The sequence below is a fragment of the Antechinus flavipes genome, chromosome 6 (assembly GCF_016432865.1).
Source record: "Antechinus flavipes isolate AdamAnt ecotype Samford, QLD, Australia chromosome 6, AdamAnt_v2, whole genome shotgun sequence".
Taxonomy (NCBI): domain Eukaryota; kingdom Metazoa; phylum Chordata; class Mammalia; order Dasyuromorphia; family Dasyuridae; genus Antechinus; species Antechinus flavipes.
Window position 1 is genome coordinate 1,377,254 of NC_067403.1, and position 15,427 is coordinate 1,392,680.

The following is a 15,427-nucleotide window of genomic DNA, read 5'->3' on the forward strand; positions in this document are numbered from 1 at the left end:
GAGCTAGCTAACAAGCTATGTAAAAGTCCTGTGAATCTTTGATCATATAGCTGTATGTTCCTCCACCCCATCAATGGGAACATCCCATGTACATTATTTCACCTTGTATACTTCTTCCATCATTCTCCTGTAAATATCTCTCCATCATGATGGAGACAATGCTCATGGTCTTTTAATATTACGTGGTTACTAATGCAACATTCAGTCTTCCTACTTGTATTCCTCTCTTGTGAATATTTGAAGAGGGCAAAATGAAATGTCTGCTATTGGCTCTGTGAGTTGAGGTTACTACTGGGCTAAAGTGTGGCTCTGTAAAGTTTCAGGCTTTAATTTTAATTTTCAAATGTTCGAGCCTTTTAGACAAAGGTGGGAGAAAGAGGAAAAGGCTTAGACTTCATGGTTTATATAAGCAAAAATAGCTACAGTCCTCATTTTCTTTGTGTGCCTTCTAACTGGCCATCAGGTGTCTGAATGGCTCAGGAATGGTATAAGCACTAACATTGGGACTGAAATGTTTTTCCACCCAACCTACTCCCATCATATTTAGCCTATAGTAAGACATCCCATGATTTCTATTTCTCCTTTTCCCCTCAAATATACATATACACGCAGAGTCTTTGGAGATATATACACACATATATGTATGCATATATGTATGGATATAAACATAAAAACGACTACTAAAGAATTTTTGCATATGTATGCATATGCACAGATATGCAAGGCTCTTTAGTAGCTCAAATTCTTGTAGATAATGCTTGTAGTATAAACACAATTATGCACAGATTTGAGACTGTCTATTGACATGAAAAATACTCACCTGAGAGGGTCAGCAAACAGTTTTGAAGCAGCCCCTAGCTGATATTTTTCATGTAACTAAATGTGTGTGTGTACATACACACACACGCACACACATATACATATTATAAATCATTTTTGAATGGAATTGTTCCCATGTCAGTCTGTATGTTAGTCATAATATTTTCTTCATGGAAAATAGAAGTTTGTAAGTTCACAATGTAAAATATGCTAATATTTTATCTTGTTAACAAGATGTATTTTTCTATGTCGGTTAAATGTATAATTTGTATAATTTTGTACATAAACATGTATGCCTTTTTAAAAATTAAAGGGTTTTTTGGAATGTTTAAATATTGTTGTTATTCATTGCTGTTTGACACCCATGGATGTGAAAATTGTTTTCATACCAGATAGCTTTGTCTCTCATGTTGCCGATGGTTATGGTCTTTGGAGTTAAATTACCCTCAAAGGCATGGGCTCATAGACTTATTACAGATGGGAGTTTGAAATGTAGATTTGCGACTAAAAGGATACTAAGAAGTAACCTATCACATCTCCTATGGTAGATGAGAAATCTGAGACTCTGGAAGTAGCCAGGATTTGTTCATGGTCTAACAAGCCAGTAGCAAAGTTGGGTTTAAAGCTAAATGTCCAGATCTCTTCCCCTGAAATTGATGATATGAACAAGAACTGAAAGCATATAATTTCTAATCTGAAGTCTAGCAGAAAGGATTGGTGATGCAACGAATAGAATACACACCTAGAGTCAGGCACTGTGCCTTAGACACTGTGACCCTGGGTAGGTCACTTGATCCTTTTTTGTTTCAGTTATCTCATATATAAAATGAAAGAAGGAAATGTGAAGGAAAAGGCAAGCCAGTCCAGTATCTTTGTCAAGAAAACCCAAATGAGATAACAAAAAGTCAGAAATGACTGAAAACAATTGAACAATAACAACAGTACAGAAAGGATATCCTACTATGGTATTTGTCCTGAGTAAAATAAGAACGTTTAGAGAGAGAACTTGGTGTAGTGGAAAGAGATAAGTAGTATATACTGGGAAGGGACTTAGAAAATGTATTCTGTTTATGGCTCTGTCCCTAACTAGCTGCATGATCTTGAGCAAGTCTCCTAGCTTCAATTTTTTCACTTGTATTTCAATTAAATAAATATTTATTAAGTTAATACTATGTGAAAGTCATTACGCTAAATATTTAGATTTAAAAGTCTGTTCTCAAGCTCTAAGAACTTGTAAGTCTATGGGGATTGGGCTATAACTTACATCCACTTATGGTTATAAGTGTAAAGAGTAAAGATAGAATGCAACTGAGGCAAAAAGAGATAGAGGCAAAGTACTGGGGAAGGGCAATGTGATAAAAAGTTCAAAATCATTGGAAGAATCAAACAGACTATGTGGAGAATGTAGTACCTGAGCTGCAACTTTATGGAAGAGAAGGGTTTCAATAAGTAGAGAAATTGGGGGAATGTATTTCAGGAGGGGTAAGGGAAAAAAAGATTGAGAAAGTCTTTTACATTGATTATTCCTTTAAAATCTTTGTTTCAGAATCAAGGGATTCATATCTGCTGCTAATGGATTTCCAGAATCATCCCCAAGTCTCCCAAAGCACCAATGCATGAACATGGAAGATGGCAGGACATCGTGTAACAGCTAGTAATCCAGTTGTCTCAACACAAAATTATACACAGGACTGTAGAGTTTCTAAGGGTAGAAAAGTAGGCTGTAGTCGAAATTTTGACTAGTCTTAAATTCCAGGCTAAGGAATTAGTATGTTGTCTTATTTGTAATCAGATTCCTCTGAAGGTTTTTGACTTGGGGAATAACATGTTAATTTTTTTTTTTTTTGCAGTAAATTTACCTTGAGAAGTAGAGAAGAGAGACTGAAGGAAGGGAGGTCAGTGAAAAGGTCTTAGTTATTTTCATTCTATCCCACCTTAGGTTCCAAGTGGCTAATTGAGCATAGTATTAATTATTTAAATCATATGAATCTTAGCCTTTAGTTGCAGAGACAGGTTAGGCTAAAGATAATAATGTCTATTTGCGGGGGAGTCTTATATAAGCCACTTTTAAAAAGGGAGGGCAGATTTTCAGTTTGGGTAATTTGGATTTTTCAGAGGTTGTGGTGCTTGCTGTTAATCTGGTATCTCTTTGTAAGATTAACAGCAACCACCACTACCACCACCACTTATATATCCTTACCAAATGTTTGGGTTTTTTAAATCTTGGTTTATTATATTTGTTTATTTAGCTTAGTGTTTGTTTATATTTAATTTTAAAAGTATCTATAACTCAATGCACACACACGTGCACATGCATGGGCGTGCACAGTATGCATTTGGACTAAGAAAAAAGGCTAGGCAAGGAACGCAAGAATTTATTTTCCTTGATTATATATGTTTGTTAAAGGGGTTTTGTTTTTTCTTTCTCTGTTGGAGGGGAAAGGGAAAGTGGAGGGAGAAATTTATTTTATGTTCACGAAGAGAAAATATTTGTTTTAAGAGACTCAGTATTTTAAAATAGTTATTGTTCACATTTTTTAGCATTAGGTTTGCAAAGTTCTTCTGTTAACATTTAGTGAAAGTGGGTAACCCTGTATTTCGGAGGAGGAAATGGAACTTCAAGCAGCTAAATGACACCCATGGTCAGAGCTAGCAATTGGATTCAGGTCTCCTACATCCTGCCAGAGTGCCAGGATACTTTCTTTTACACCAAGGGGGAGTTAGAAAGATAATTCCTAATTAAGATAATATATCCTAATGATATCCTTTTCTATTAAGGACATTTGTCTAGTACAGCATTCTACCCATAGTCTATTACTTTTGAACACGTGTATATACGTGCATAATATATATACACATGTATATATATTATACACATATATGACTTTTAGTACTTATTACAGTGTATTTTGTATGTTACATGAATAAATGAATGTGGGGAAGGAAGAAAGCGGTATGGTATAGTAATAAAGTGAACTGGGTCCAAACAGATTGCCCACCCCCACCCCCATCACCTTGGCCAGCTCATTTCCATTCCTTAGGACTTAATTTCTTCTCTTTGAAATAAGAGTTCCATGGTTTTGCTGTCGCTTGCAGCAGTCACATCATCTGAATGGAAAAGAGCGTTAAAAAGAATTTAAATGTGTTTGTTCCGTTGTATTTAGTTATAGGCGGGAGTGCTGAAAGCGGCCGGACGATCCGATCCCCTCCCCTCTGTCCTGTCTCCTGGCTCGCAGTTCAGAGGATCTCCTCAAAGCTGAGGGAAAGAAAGGCGCGGCGTGGCTGACTCCGGGCGAAGAGTCCGGGCGCCTGCGATCCTGCGGTGTTCGTGCGGGGCAGGGCTGCTCCCGGGAGGGTGCTGAAAGGACAGCTCCCAGGGCTCTGCTGCGCCACAGCCGCAGCGGGGGCCAGAAGTCTGGGAAGAAGCCGGACCTCGGCCCGCAGGACGTGCTTCTGTTCTGCGGAGACGCTCCGGTCCCAGGCACAGTGACTACAACTCCCAGTTCGAGCCCGAGTGGGAGGCCGTGGGATTTAGGCGGAGGCATCCGAGCCGGCGCCGATTACTTCCGTGTCAGGAGCTGGGTCTCTTGGCAACAGTCAGTGTCTCTTGTAGTCAGTGTCTTCCCCGCGCCGGTGGCCGGTTCCGGCGCCCGGGTCCCTCGGCCCACTCCCCGTCTGAGCTCCGGCCGGAAGGAAGGAACCGAGCTTTGCCCTCCTTGTGCCGGGTCGGAGTGAGCGTCTTTGGCTCTGGGTGATTTTTAGGTGTCAGAAAACGGGGCAAATGGGGAAGCCACTGTTCCACGAGCGGCCCGCCCTCGGGAAGGGCTCGTGGCGTTTCGGTCAGGTCGGCGGTGGGGCGGCTGGCGCCGCGGGCTCGAGGAGCGAGTCCTGATCCCCCGGCCCGGGAGGGAGCCCCGGCTCTCCGAGAGCCAACGAGGCCCAGCGCACTACGGCGCAGGGCGCTTTCGGGGCTGCGGAGCCGGGCTCCGGGTCACCTTCGCGTGGCCGGCGGCGGCGGCTGGGAGCTGCTGCAGCCGCAGGTGCGGACGCCCGGCGGGAGCGGTCGAGGTGGCGGAGCTGGCGTGAGGGGCGGCAGCTTCCTGGAGTGAAGAGTAGCCCCTTGCGCGTGTGTGTCTGTGTGCGCGCGCGCGCGCCTGTGTGCGTGTGAGTAGGTGCAGAAGAGGGTTTCCCCCACCCTTTCTCTCCAATCGGGATCAGTCTTTATAGCTGGGGAGCAGCCGCTAGTGCACTGCGGTCCTGCCGCCGCCGCCGCCGCCACTCTCACTTGCCATCACCTTTCCCGCCGCCACCATCTCCATCCTGCCCTTTGTACTTTATTTCACGTGCTCCGAGCAGAACGGGGGATGCCGGGTTCTCTTCCCTGCTTTTAAGATCTACTTGGTTTGCAGCCCCTTCCCTTTCCTCCCCCTCCCCTCCCCCCTCCCTCCATCTCTCCCTCCATCTCTCCGTCCATCGCTCCATTCATTCATGTTTGGGGTCCTTGGCGACGGCGCAGCTCGCCAGTGAAGGTGCGGGAGGAGCTCGACTGGGGGGGGCGGGGAGGGGGGCGAGGACCAGAGACACGGAGGGGGGCTTCGGGGAGGAGAGCGCTCCAGGATGGCTGAGAGGAAGAGGAACTGGAACAAGGAGGACGACCTGCCCGTGTACCTGGCCCGACCCGGTACCACGGCCCAGACGCCCCGCCAGAAATATGGGGGCATGTTCGCCTCGGTGGAGGGCGCCTACGAGAACAAAACCATCGACTTCGACGCGTACAGCGTGGGCAGGAAGGGCTCCCGGACTCCCCGGAGCAGCAGCAGGCCCGACATGATGTTCTTGGGGGAGACGGGGGACAATTTCAGCGAGACCGCCAGCGACGTGAGCGAAGTGTCTGGCTCGGTCATCAGCTCCCCGGGAGACAGGGACGACAAGACGCCGGGCGTGGAAATCCGCTACCCCGTGGGAAAGGAAATGCTCCAGGGCCCGGACAATGGAAAGGTAAAAAGGAAAGAGTGTGTGTGTGTGTGTGTGTGTGTGTGTGTGTGTGTGTGTGTGTGCGCGCGCGCGCGCGCTTGTGTGCTTGTGTGTGTGCTTGTGTGTGCCTGTGCAGAGGGGGTGGGGGGAGACAACATATGGTCTGCGGAGGGAGAGAAGTGAGGCTGCGGGGAAAAGAGACCTAGACTGCGGACCCCCTCCCCCCGGGGGTCTATTCCTTAGCGCGGCACTGCAGGCTTGGGGGGCGGGGAGGGAAGGGGACAGGAAATGGAGAGGTGGAAGGGGATCGGGGGACCCAGGCGGCTTCAAACTTGGGACTTGGCGAGCCGGCCAACGGTTTGCTGGCAGGCAGCGGCGGAGCCCCAGAGTGAGGGAAGCAGCGTGGGGGAGAGGGTCGGGAGCCTCCAGGAGGCACCCCCACGCAGCGAGTGTCCAGGCTTTCCGGGGGCCAGCCCGAGGAGAGCCTGGGGAAGGCTAGGAGCCCGGAGACTGCCGGCCGTAACCGGGACCCTCCGCACCGCCCCCCCCTCCAGCCCCCTTCGGTGAAGACCGCAGGCTTGTGGTCCTGGCCTCTGGGAGAACTGGCTGGGCCTCGGTCTGAGCCACGAAACGAGGCACAAGACTCCGTTTGAGCCTCTCGGCCTCCACTTGCCACCGGGGGCAAGCTTTCCAATGTAACAAAGCGGCTGCGCTGCTGGCCTGGGGGCGGGGAAGGGATTGCTTGGGGGAACCGACCTGGAGCTGGGACTCAGTCTCCCTCTGAGTCCCTGCGGAGCAAGGGAGCCGACGGAGGCTGGCAGGGTGTGCACCCCCTCGGTTTCCGCATGGGAAGGACGAGGGGACGCTTTACTCGGAGAACGTGGGCTCCGAACTCAGGCGATTCCTTTTGGAATCCCGGCTTTCCCCAGCTTAGCTGTATGACCTTGGCCAAGCCCCGTAAAGTCCCCGCTTCTCGCCTCCCCATCTGTAGGAAGTCACTTTTCCCACGGGGGTATGAAGAGAGCAACACAATCCAGTGAAATGATGGAGACAGAGCTTTAGCTGCATTTCAGTTGTCAGGGGCCAGTGGCAGTCATTGGTCGGGGCCAGTGGCAGTCATTGGTCGAAGCCGGCGGGAGCTTCTCTCCCCAAGCCCTGGCTCCCCTGGAAACGGATGTCTGGGAGCTGAGAGAAAGGGGTAACAGAGTGGAAGAGGGAGTGATCTCCCCGGCTGCGTCGTGCGCTCTAAGCTCGCTTTTATTCGGGAGCTGGGCCGGTCCGAGCCACCCGCGCCGGGTTTTGCGGAGGTGTGAGCCTCCACCCACTTCCCCTGGCGTCACGGGAGCTGGACAAAGGGTGGTTCTAAGGCAACTCCGAGGTTTTAGGAAGGGTCCCTGGAGCCCCGAGCCCCGATCCAGCTGAGCTCTGTCCTCTCCCCTCAGCATCGGAGCGGGCCCTCTGCTTCCAGGTGAGGCCCAGGCTCCCCGCCCTGCCGGCCTCCCAGTCTGCTAGGTCACAGCTGGCTTCCGGGCACAGCTGACTTCCGAGGGGCCCATTCGAAAAAGTATGCTGCCCCAAATTCAACGGTTTGCGGGGGAGAGAAGGGGGAGGGGAGAAGAGGGGTGTCGGAAGACAGATTCCAAGTGCTCAGTGCTTCCTAATGCGAGTAATTCCCATTTCTGCATCACGGTTTAGATTTACAACCCAGTGGGGCAGCTAGTACAAGGATTCTCATTCCCATTTCACAGATAGGAAAACGGATGCTAAGAGACGTGGAGGGATTAAGCAATGGTGACACTCAGTGAGTGAGTGACTCCTCCTCCGAGTCCCAAGTTTCCAGATTTCAGGGAGGAATTTTCTTTCCCATCATTCTGCCTCTTGATTATTCTCCCCTATTCTCCTCCTCTTTGGTCCCATCCCCCTCTTCTCTTAACTTTCCTTCCCTCTCCCCAGCTCTGCCCTTACTCTCAAGGCACGGACCCCATCATTTTATCGGCCAGCTGGGACGCCCCTCACTCCCTGCTTTTCATTTGTTGCCAAGTGTTCCCATTTCCTTGGGGACCTTTCCATGCCCCATACCCACATAACTCTGGAAAACATGATGGGAGAAATTTCTTAAATAAATCTGCTGGAAATTCCAATTTAGGAACCCAGGAGGACCCAGTGACTTTTCTTTTATCTTTGAAATATGGGTCAAGCAAATGCAATTGGATCTTGGCTCGGACCTATCAGGGCGCAGGTCCTTCTCCCTTAACCGCCTGGAGGGGGACTGGGGAGTGTTAGCTTTTCTCTCTGGCTTTCCCCTGGGTTCCACCTCCATAGAGCCATAACGTAAATCAGGTTTGAAAGGAGGGAGGAGGCACAACTGACAGCTCAGCTGGAAGATACCCACCTAGCAACACTTGCCTTTTAAACTCAGGAACTGGTTCTGAATCCTGAAGCTTAAAATCAGGGAACCTTAGGGCTGGAGGGGAATGTGGGCTGCTCTTTCAGGCCAGGAGTAAACTGGCCTGAGGAGAACCGGCCTTGTCCCTTCTCCCTCCTCTCCTCCAGATAGAATTTGCAAATGTCTGTTCTCTACTGTGCGCACATCAGAGGCCAACAGATGGATGTTGGGCACCAAGGCCTGGGCGCCTCTGCCACCAGGCCGCCTGTAGCTGCAGCCTTGTTCTTTTAGATAGGGCCTTTCCCACCCAGATGTTTCCTGCTAGCCCCTCCCCCACCCCACCCCCCAATTCCCACCTCAAGATGCTGAAGCGGGGGGAGCAGCGAGGTTTCCAAACACCTTTTGGTCCATTTGGGTCTCTAGATACCTTTTTAAAAACACAGGTGGGGGGGCGCAAACCCCAAACGGATGGCAAGAACGCCCTGGCTTTTGGAAGGACTGCTTGCTCCGGGAAGGCACACTCCAGCTTGGGCACACCTGGACCTGCGGGTGGGAAGCAGAGGTGGATGGATGGGTGTGTTGGGGGGTGGCGAGCTCGAGGAGAGGAAAGGAGGAAGCGTGTGTTGGGGTGGGGGGGGAGAAGGAAGATTGGAAAGGAAGCGCTTCCTGGGTTGAGCTGAGCTGGGCGAATCCTGCTAGGTTCCTGCAGCCGAGAGGGCGCTGGTGCAGCCTCTAGAAGGAGCTCTCTCTAGCCAACTCCCTTTGGGAGACCCGGCCCTGTTTTATTGCAGCCGGGAAAAAAAGGTGGCAGGCTTTTAACAACGCTGCCGTTCCGCTCTGGGAAGAGAAAACTTTAGCTTTATTAAGATTTGGAAACGTTTGCCGGCTGGGTGACGAGCCTGCCCGGGCCCGCCCACGGGGTGTTGTGGGAGCGGCCGAGCCTCGGAGGCTGAGGGGGAGAGCCAGAGCCAGAGTCTCACAAGGAGAAAGAGAGCCCCCCCAGAGGGACAGGGACCATGTCTTACCAGGGCAAGAAGAGCATCCCTCACATAACGGTAAGAGCCGCCCAGGGAGCAGAAGCAGGCCTCCTCCCCGAGCTTCCCGGCCTTTGTTAGGTGGGGGGGGGGGGGGATCCAAAGCCGCCACCCCGGCCTCGGAACCGGGGGTGGGGGAGGAGGCTTGGGGGCTGAAAATCCGGCGGGGACAACCGCCGCTACCAAATTGAGGGCGAGCGTTGGCCTTTACTTGCGAGACCGTAGAATGGACCTGCCACAAACCGTTCCCCTCGGCGCCTGGTGTACGTGTGTAGGGAGGAGGGGGGGAGGGTTGTGGGACTTTGGAACCAGGTGTGTCTGTGGTGGTGGTAGGGTCTCTGCTTCCAGAGAGTCTGAAGAGCGTGTGGGCAGGTGCCGATAGCTGCAATGTCCCCCATCTTCCCCTTTTCTACTCTCAGCTCCAGCTTCCCCATCTCTGACTCAAACAGTAATACCTCCCAAGGATCCGTTAGGGACCCTGGATAGCTCTTCAGGCTCCGAGCTGGTCCACACTGCCAGCGATGGGAAGGGAGGGAGATGCAGTGGAGGGGGGGAGCGGACTGGGTGGGAAGGTGGCTTTCTCTGGATGCTAACCCGAACAAAAGAGGGAGGGGACCTCTGTTGCAAGCAGTCTCCAAACACCTCCCCCCCACGCCCCTCTGGCGCCCCTAAGGAGGCAGCCTGTGGCACAATGGAGCTTGTGGCTCCTCCCGGCACCCCCTGGGAACCATTTCCTCTACCTTCTGGGGGGTAGGGCGGGAGTTGTGGAGTAGGAATAGGGTGAGCTAGGGCGCGCCATGACAGAGGCACCGCCTCCCAGCCTTCCTGGTCTATTAATAGATGAGAGAGGGACTGCTGAGCCGGCGAGATCGAGAGTCAAAGGGTTAAAGTGAGCCGGGCTCCCAAGGTGGGGGAAGGGGAGAAGATAGGAAGGGGCACCAGGGCGTTTCCATCTACGCGTGGGCGGAAACAAAGAAAAATCCGGGTTTGACCACCAAACTCGGGGTGTGGAGTCTGGCCGTGGCCGCCTAGGGGGGCTCCTGGGGCTGGAACAACTCTTCCCCCGGGTGGGAAACTGCTTCCCGAGCTCAGGCTGGGGTCTGGCGAGACGCTGAAAGCCAGCGCGCTTGGCCCCTTTGCAGGGACTCCCTATTTGGGGTAATTGGTCCTTTGGCAAAGTCCTGCGAAGTCACAGGGTTCATTTGAGGGCTAGCCCTGAATTACCCGGGCGAGCTAAGCTTTCTCAAGTGGGAGGTGGTGGGAAAAAAGGTGAAGCTTTGATCCCCGCCCTCCCGGAAATGCAGTTCTCCTGGGGGAGCCTTCTCCAGCTCCAGCAGTCCCATTCTCGGAGGCATCACTATTCTCAGGGATGTGGGAAGTTAGAAAAAGAGGTCCTCCCCAGCAATACCAGGCCCAGAATCCCCCAGAAGAAGTCAGGCTGGAGGGCTTGAAGAGGAACATGTGGTTGGAAGGACAGACCGTTCATTTGTGGAAGTCCAAGCGTGACTTCCCGGTAGGATAAAATTCCCTTGTAAAATGCAAAATGTGCATCATACTATACACTGTGACAGAAAGGAGGAAGAGCAGGAAGAAAAGGAAAGGAAAGACAAGAAGAAACAGTGAGCTTCCTTAAGAGAAGCCTTCTAACTCCCGCAAAGAGGTTTTCTCTCCCTTGCTAGATTCAATTTAGCTCAGCCCCAGTACAGGAGTGTTAAAGCCTCAAGGAGAAAAGAAACACAATTGGCAATTTATATAGATCCACTTTTACTTTCATTGTGCCTCGCCTAGCTGCTGTTGTGGTAAAGTATTGATCCCGTCATAAAGGGAGGAAATTTTTTTCTGGATATGGAGAGAAGCTTGTTAAAATGAAAGGTAGATGAATATTAGTAGTTCTTATGGCTTGAATTTTGTCCCTAAGAATACAGTGACTGGCCCAGTCTTGGTAGAGGAAAACAAACAAAACCAGTATTTCAGCTGCAAGCCCTTAAAGATGATTTCAAACATCTAAAAAGCATTCTAAAACACCAAACCCTTTTCCTTAATTACTTATATGTTGGAGGATTGACTTTGATGTTCCTGACTATCTTTGAAGCCTGATGCGCTTATATTTAGAGCAAAGTCTGGGTGTGGCTCTATCTGTGAAAGGAATAGTCACTTGCTTTTGTAGTAGCAAAAGCTTCTTTCCTCTATAAAGACCAGAAAACAAATGTGAAAGGAAGAAGGATTAAGCAGAGATTTAAAGGTATTCGCAAATCTTGCTTTAGAGAGTTCACATTCTAGATTCTGAGTCAGGATCATATAGGAATCCTGGTACATAAATTGTTAGAGCTGAAAGGAACCTTACAAAATTGCTTATAAATTGTCAGATCTGGAAGGGATTGAGAATACAGAATCCTAGCTCTGAAAGGGACTGTCAAACAGAAAACAGGATGTCAAAGCCGGAATGGGCTTGATAATACAAATGTTGAATTTTAGAGCTGCAAGGGAACTCTAGTCCCAGAACACAGAATAATAGAAATAATATAAGAAAGCTGGAAGGAAATTGGAGAACATTTCATTGAACTCTCTCCCCTAAAGCTCCCGGAAGTGGTTTGACCAGGTCAGGCACATGCCATGTAACAAAGCAGGGACAGGGACCCAGAGTCTGTGCTTTATCCAGGGTTCCAGAAGGGTGCCTAAGGATAATCTAGTCCAGGAAATAATAATCCAGGAAACTAGCTTCATTAAAAAAAATTATTTTGGGAAGGGAATGAGAAGGAGCAGAAATAGCAATGAATGGAAAGGAAAGACTTAAAATGATCAAGCTAAATAGATAACATTCAATGTTGAGTCATTTTCAGTCATGTCAGATTTTCTGTTGCTCCATTTGGGATTGTCGTGGCAGAGGTCCTGGAGTGTTTTGCCATTTTCTTTCCCAGTTCATTTTACAAGTGAGAAAACTGAGGTAAACAGGATTAAGTGACTTGCTTAGAGTCACATTTGAGGCCATATTTGAACTCAGTAAGATGAGTCTCCCTGACTCTATTAACTCTGTCCAATGGGCATGTTGGTGCACAAAGAGTTAGTAACAGGCAGCAGTAAATTGTTTGAGCATAAATCGAGCATAAATTGGGCAGATGGATGGATTTCTCTTGGGCACTGGACATACTGGAAAGATGGATACAGGTGCCAGTGATAGAAGTGGTTTAACTGGAGAGGGACGAATCAGGTAGTTTTAGACATGTTGAGTTGGAGACGACAGCAAGAATGTGCAAGTAGTATGCTGTAAATTAAGAGTAACTTTAGTATACTAAGCAAGTATACTAAGCAGCTCTGCCAATTCTGCCTTCCTGGAGGCTGCACTTAACTTCTGGGAACCTAAATCTCCTCATCTGTGAAATGAGAATAACGGTACTTAAAATAACTTGGCAAGGTAGATAGTACAAGCATTATTATTTAATGAGGAAATTATTAAGAAAAGAATTAGGTAAAGCTTCAAACATCAGAGAAATGAGTTTTCCAAGTAGAGCTTTTTGACATACAGAGGCATCAAGGTGGCTCTCAGATGCTTACCAGCAAGTCACTTAACCTTCTGCCTCAGCCTTCTCATCTGTAAAATAGAGGCAATTGGACCACCTGCCTCCCATGGTAGTTATGAGGATAAAATGAGACAACATTTATAAAGTACTTTGTAAGCCTCAAATCACTATGCAATTGTTAGCTCTTATTATTAGCTACAGTTGCAAATAAGGGATACTTTGATTTAGAACTGGAAAAGCCTTTAGAATCCTTTAGTCCTATTCTCTAGTTTCATAAACCTGAAGCCCCAAAGAGGCAGCAGTCTTGACCAAGGCCACCAGTTACTAAGTTTCAGAGCCTAGGTCTGGTGGTTTTTGTTACAAAAACATGGGTTCCTCAAGAGAAGCATAAAAAGGTAAAAAGGAAAGAATTCTTGAGAACTCTGTTTCTGTTATGGTTATACTTATAGATTGTGGTATAATTTGGGTTTTTTTTTAATGATAATATGAAAAAAAAACTAGAGGTGGAAAGGGGATCATACTGGAAAGAGAGGGAAAAGGAAGTAAAATAAAGGAAATTACATCTCATGAAGAGGCAAAAAGACCTATTATGATTGAGGAAAAGAAGGGAGGGGGATGAACATCGTGCGAATCTTACTCTCATGAGTTTGGCTCAAAGAAAGAATAGCAGATATATTTGGTTTCACAGAGAAATTTGTCTCACATTATAGGGAAGTAGAAGGGGAAAGGGGAAAAGAAAGAGAAAGTAATAGAAGGGAAAACAGAAGTATTAGGAGAAAAGTGTAAAAAAAGAGGAGGGGCTCTAAAGGAGGAAGGCTGTTTGAGGGAGATGGTCAACAAAAGCAAAATACTGGAGAGGAGAGGAGAGGGACAGGAAAGAGAAAAGCTTTGATAAATAAGATGGCAGGAAATACAGAATGAGTTATTTTAATTGTGAATGTGAACGGGATGAACTCTCCCATAAAACAGGAAGGGATAGCAGACTGGATTAAAAGCCAGAATCCTACAATATGTTATTTACAAGAAACACATTTAAAGCAGAGTGATACATACAGAGTGAAGGTAAAGGGCTGGAGCAGAATATGTTATGCTTCAGGTGAAGAAAAAAAGCAGGGGTAGCAACCCTGATCTCAGATCAAGTAAAAGCAAAGATCTAATTAAATGAGATAAGGAAGGAAACTATATTTTACTAAAGGGCACCATAGATAATGAAGCACAAAGACATGGGTTCAATATTAAGGATGCAAAGTTGAGTTTGGACCTCTGCATTGTGGTGATGGTTTACCCACAATATTAACTTTATAGCTATGAACTCATGGTGGTATTAATGTTTGCTAAGGCACTAACACATCCAGGCCAATGAAAACTTGGACTGGACAGAAAGAAGCATGGGATTCTTGAGCTTGCTTTGTGCATGAACTGGGTTGGCAGTCTGGTGAAGTCTGAGACCCATCTTCAGAATAATAATTTTGAATGCATGACATAAAAAGATCATAAGGAAAACCAATTATATTCATATACAGTTACCAAAACAAAAAACATGAAACCCAAGTTCATGGAGCTGAGGTTAAGAACCCTAATTAGTATGATTTAGTGAGAAGACTGAGCCTGGAGCCAAAAGTCCTGGGCTTTGTGTCCCAGTCCCAACATAGACCAGTAGTATGGATTTTGACAAGTCATTTCATTTCTGGGAGGTAACTTGTTTCCTCATCTATAAAATGGACATAAAAATATACAAATTACTCCCATTACGGGTATGTTGCAAAACAATTGCTTTATGAACTTTAAGAACCTCTCAATATGAATATCATATATATGGGGCCATAAAACAATGGCTATGGAATGCTTATTTTCATTATTATTTCTAATTTAGCATTCTCAGCTTCCAATTCTAACATTTCCAATATAGTGCTACAATAAATACTCTCAGTAGAAATTTCAAGAGGAAATTCTTTTTAAAAAGAAAGATTTAAGTTAGAAGAGAACAGACAAAATACTTGAATAGGTTTAGATCCTCACTTACTCTATAGCCAGGATGATCTGAATTCAAATCTAGCTTCTGACTCTTACTAACTGTGAAATCCTGAGTGAATCATTTAACCCTTTTTGCTTCATTTTTCTGAACCATAAAATGAGGTAGAGAAGGAAATGGCAACATTTCCAATATATTTGCCAAAAAAAATCCCCCAAAGGGGTCACAGGCAGACATAACTGAAACAACTGAACACCAAAACTCCAAACACCACCCCTCCAAATTCCATCTCAGTCCTACCTTCCTGATCTTTACAATTCTGGAATTCATATCCTTGGCCTTCTATAAATCTTCTCAAGACGTTATAAACAATGTGCTAGGAATATTTTGACACTGTGTGTGTATCAGTGCAGTATTTAAGTTCTCCATCTGTTATTCTTTCCTCTTTGTCAATGATTTATTTGCTTTATGTTCTTTTTGGCCACTTCTTTCATCAGATCATTACTTATATGGTGCAATGGTTATTATGGCTTTCCTTTGTATTACCTTTTAGGTCATCCATAATTTTGACTTCAAACTGTTATACTTGTCTTTTATTTAAGATCACTGATAACATACTGATGTTCAAAAATATTTTTTTAGTATATGTTAAGAAGAGGGCATTGGAAATGCTACAACATTTCCCAAATTCAATTTATCTCATTCTTCTTTTATTCAATGTTTT

At 47.0% G+C, this 15,427-nt stretch overlaps 1 protein-coding gene across 1 annotated transcript in view; it reads left to right on the forward strand.

Moving 5' to 3' along the window:
* The first annotated feature begins 4,863 nt into the window (after positions 1-4,863).
* Positions 4,864-15,427, forward strand: part of CRMP1 (collapsin response mediator protein 1) — a 70,802-nt gene continuing 60,238 nt past the window's right edge. Inside the window, 1 exon segment of the mRNA XM_051964270.1 lies at positions 4,864-5,817. Within this exon segment, the coding sequence (XP_051820230.1) occupies positions 5,437-5,817 (381 nt within the window). The 5' untranslated portion in view covers positions 4,864-5,436.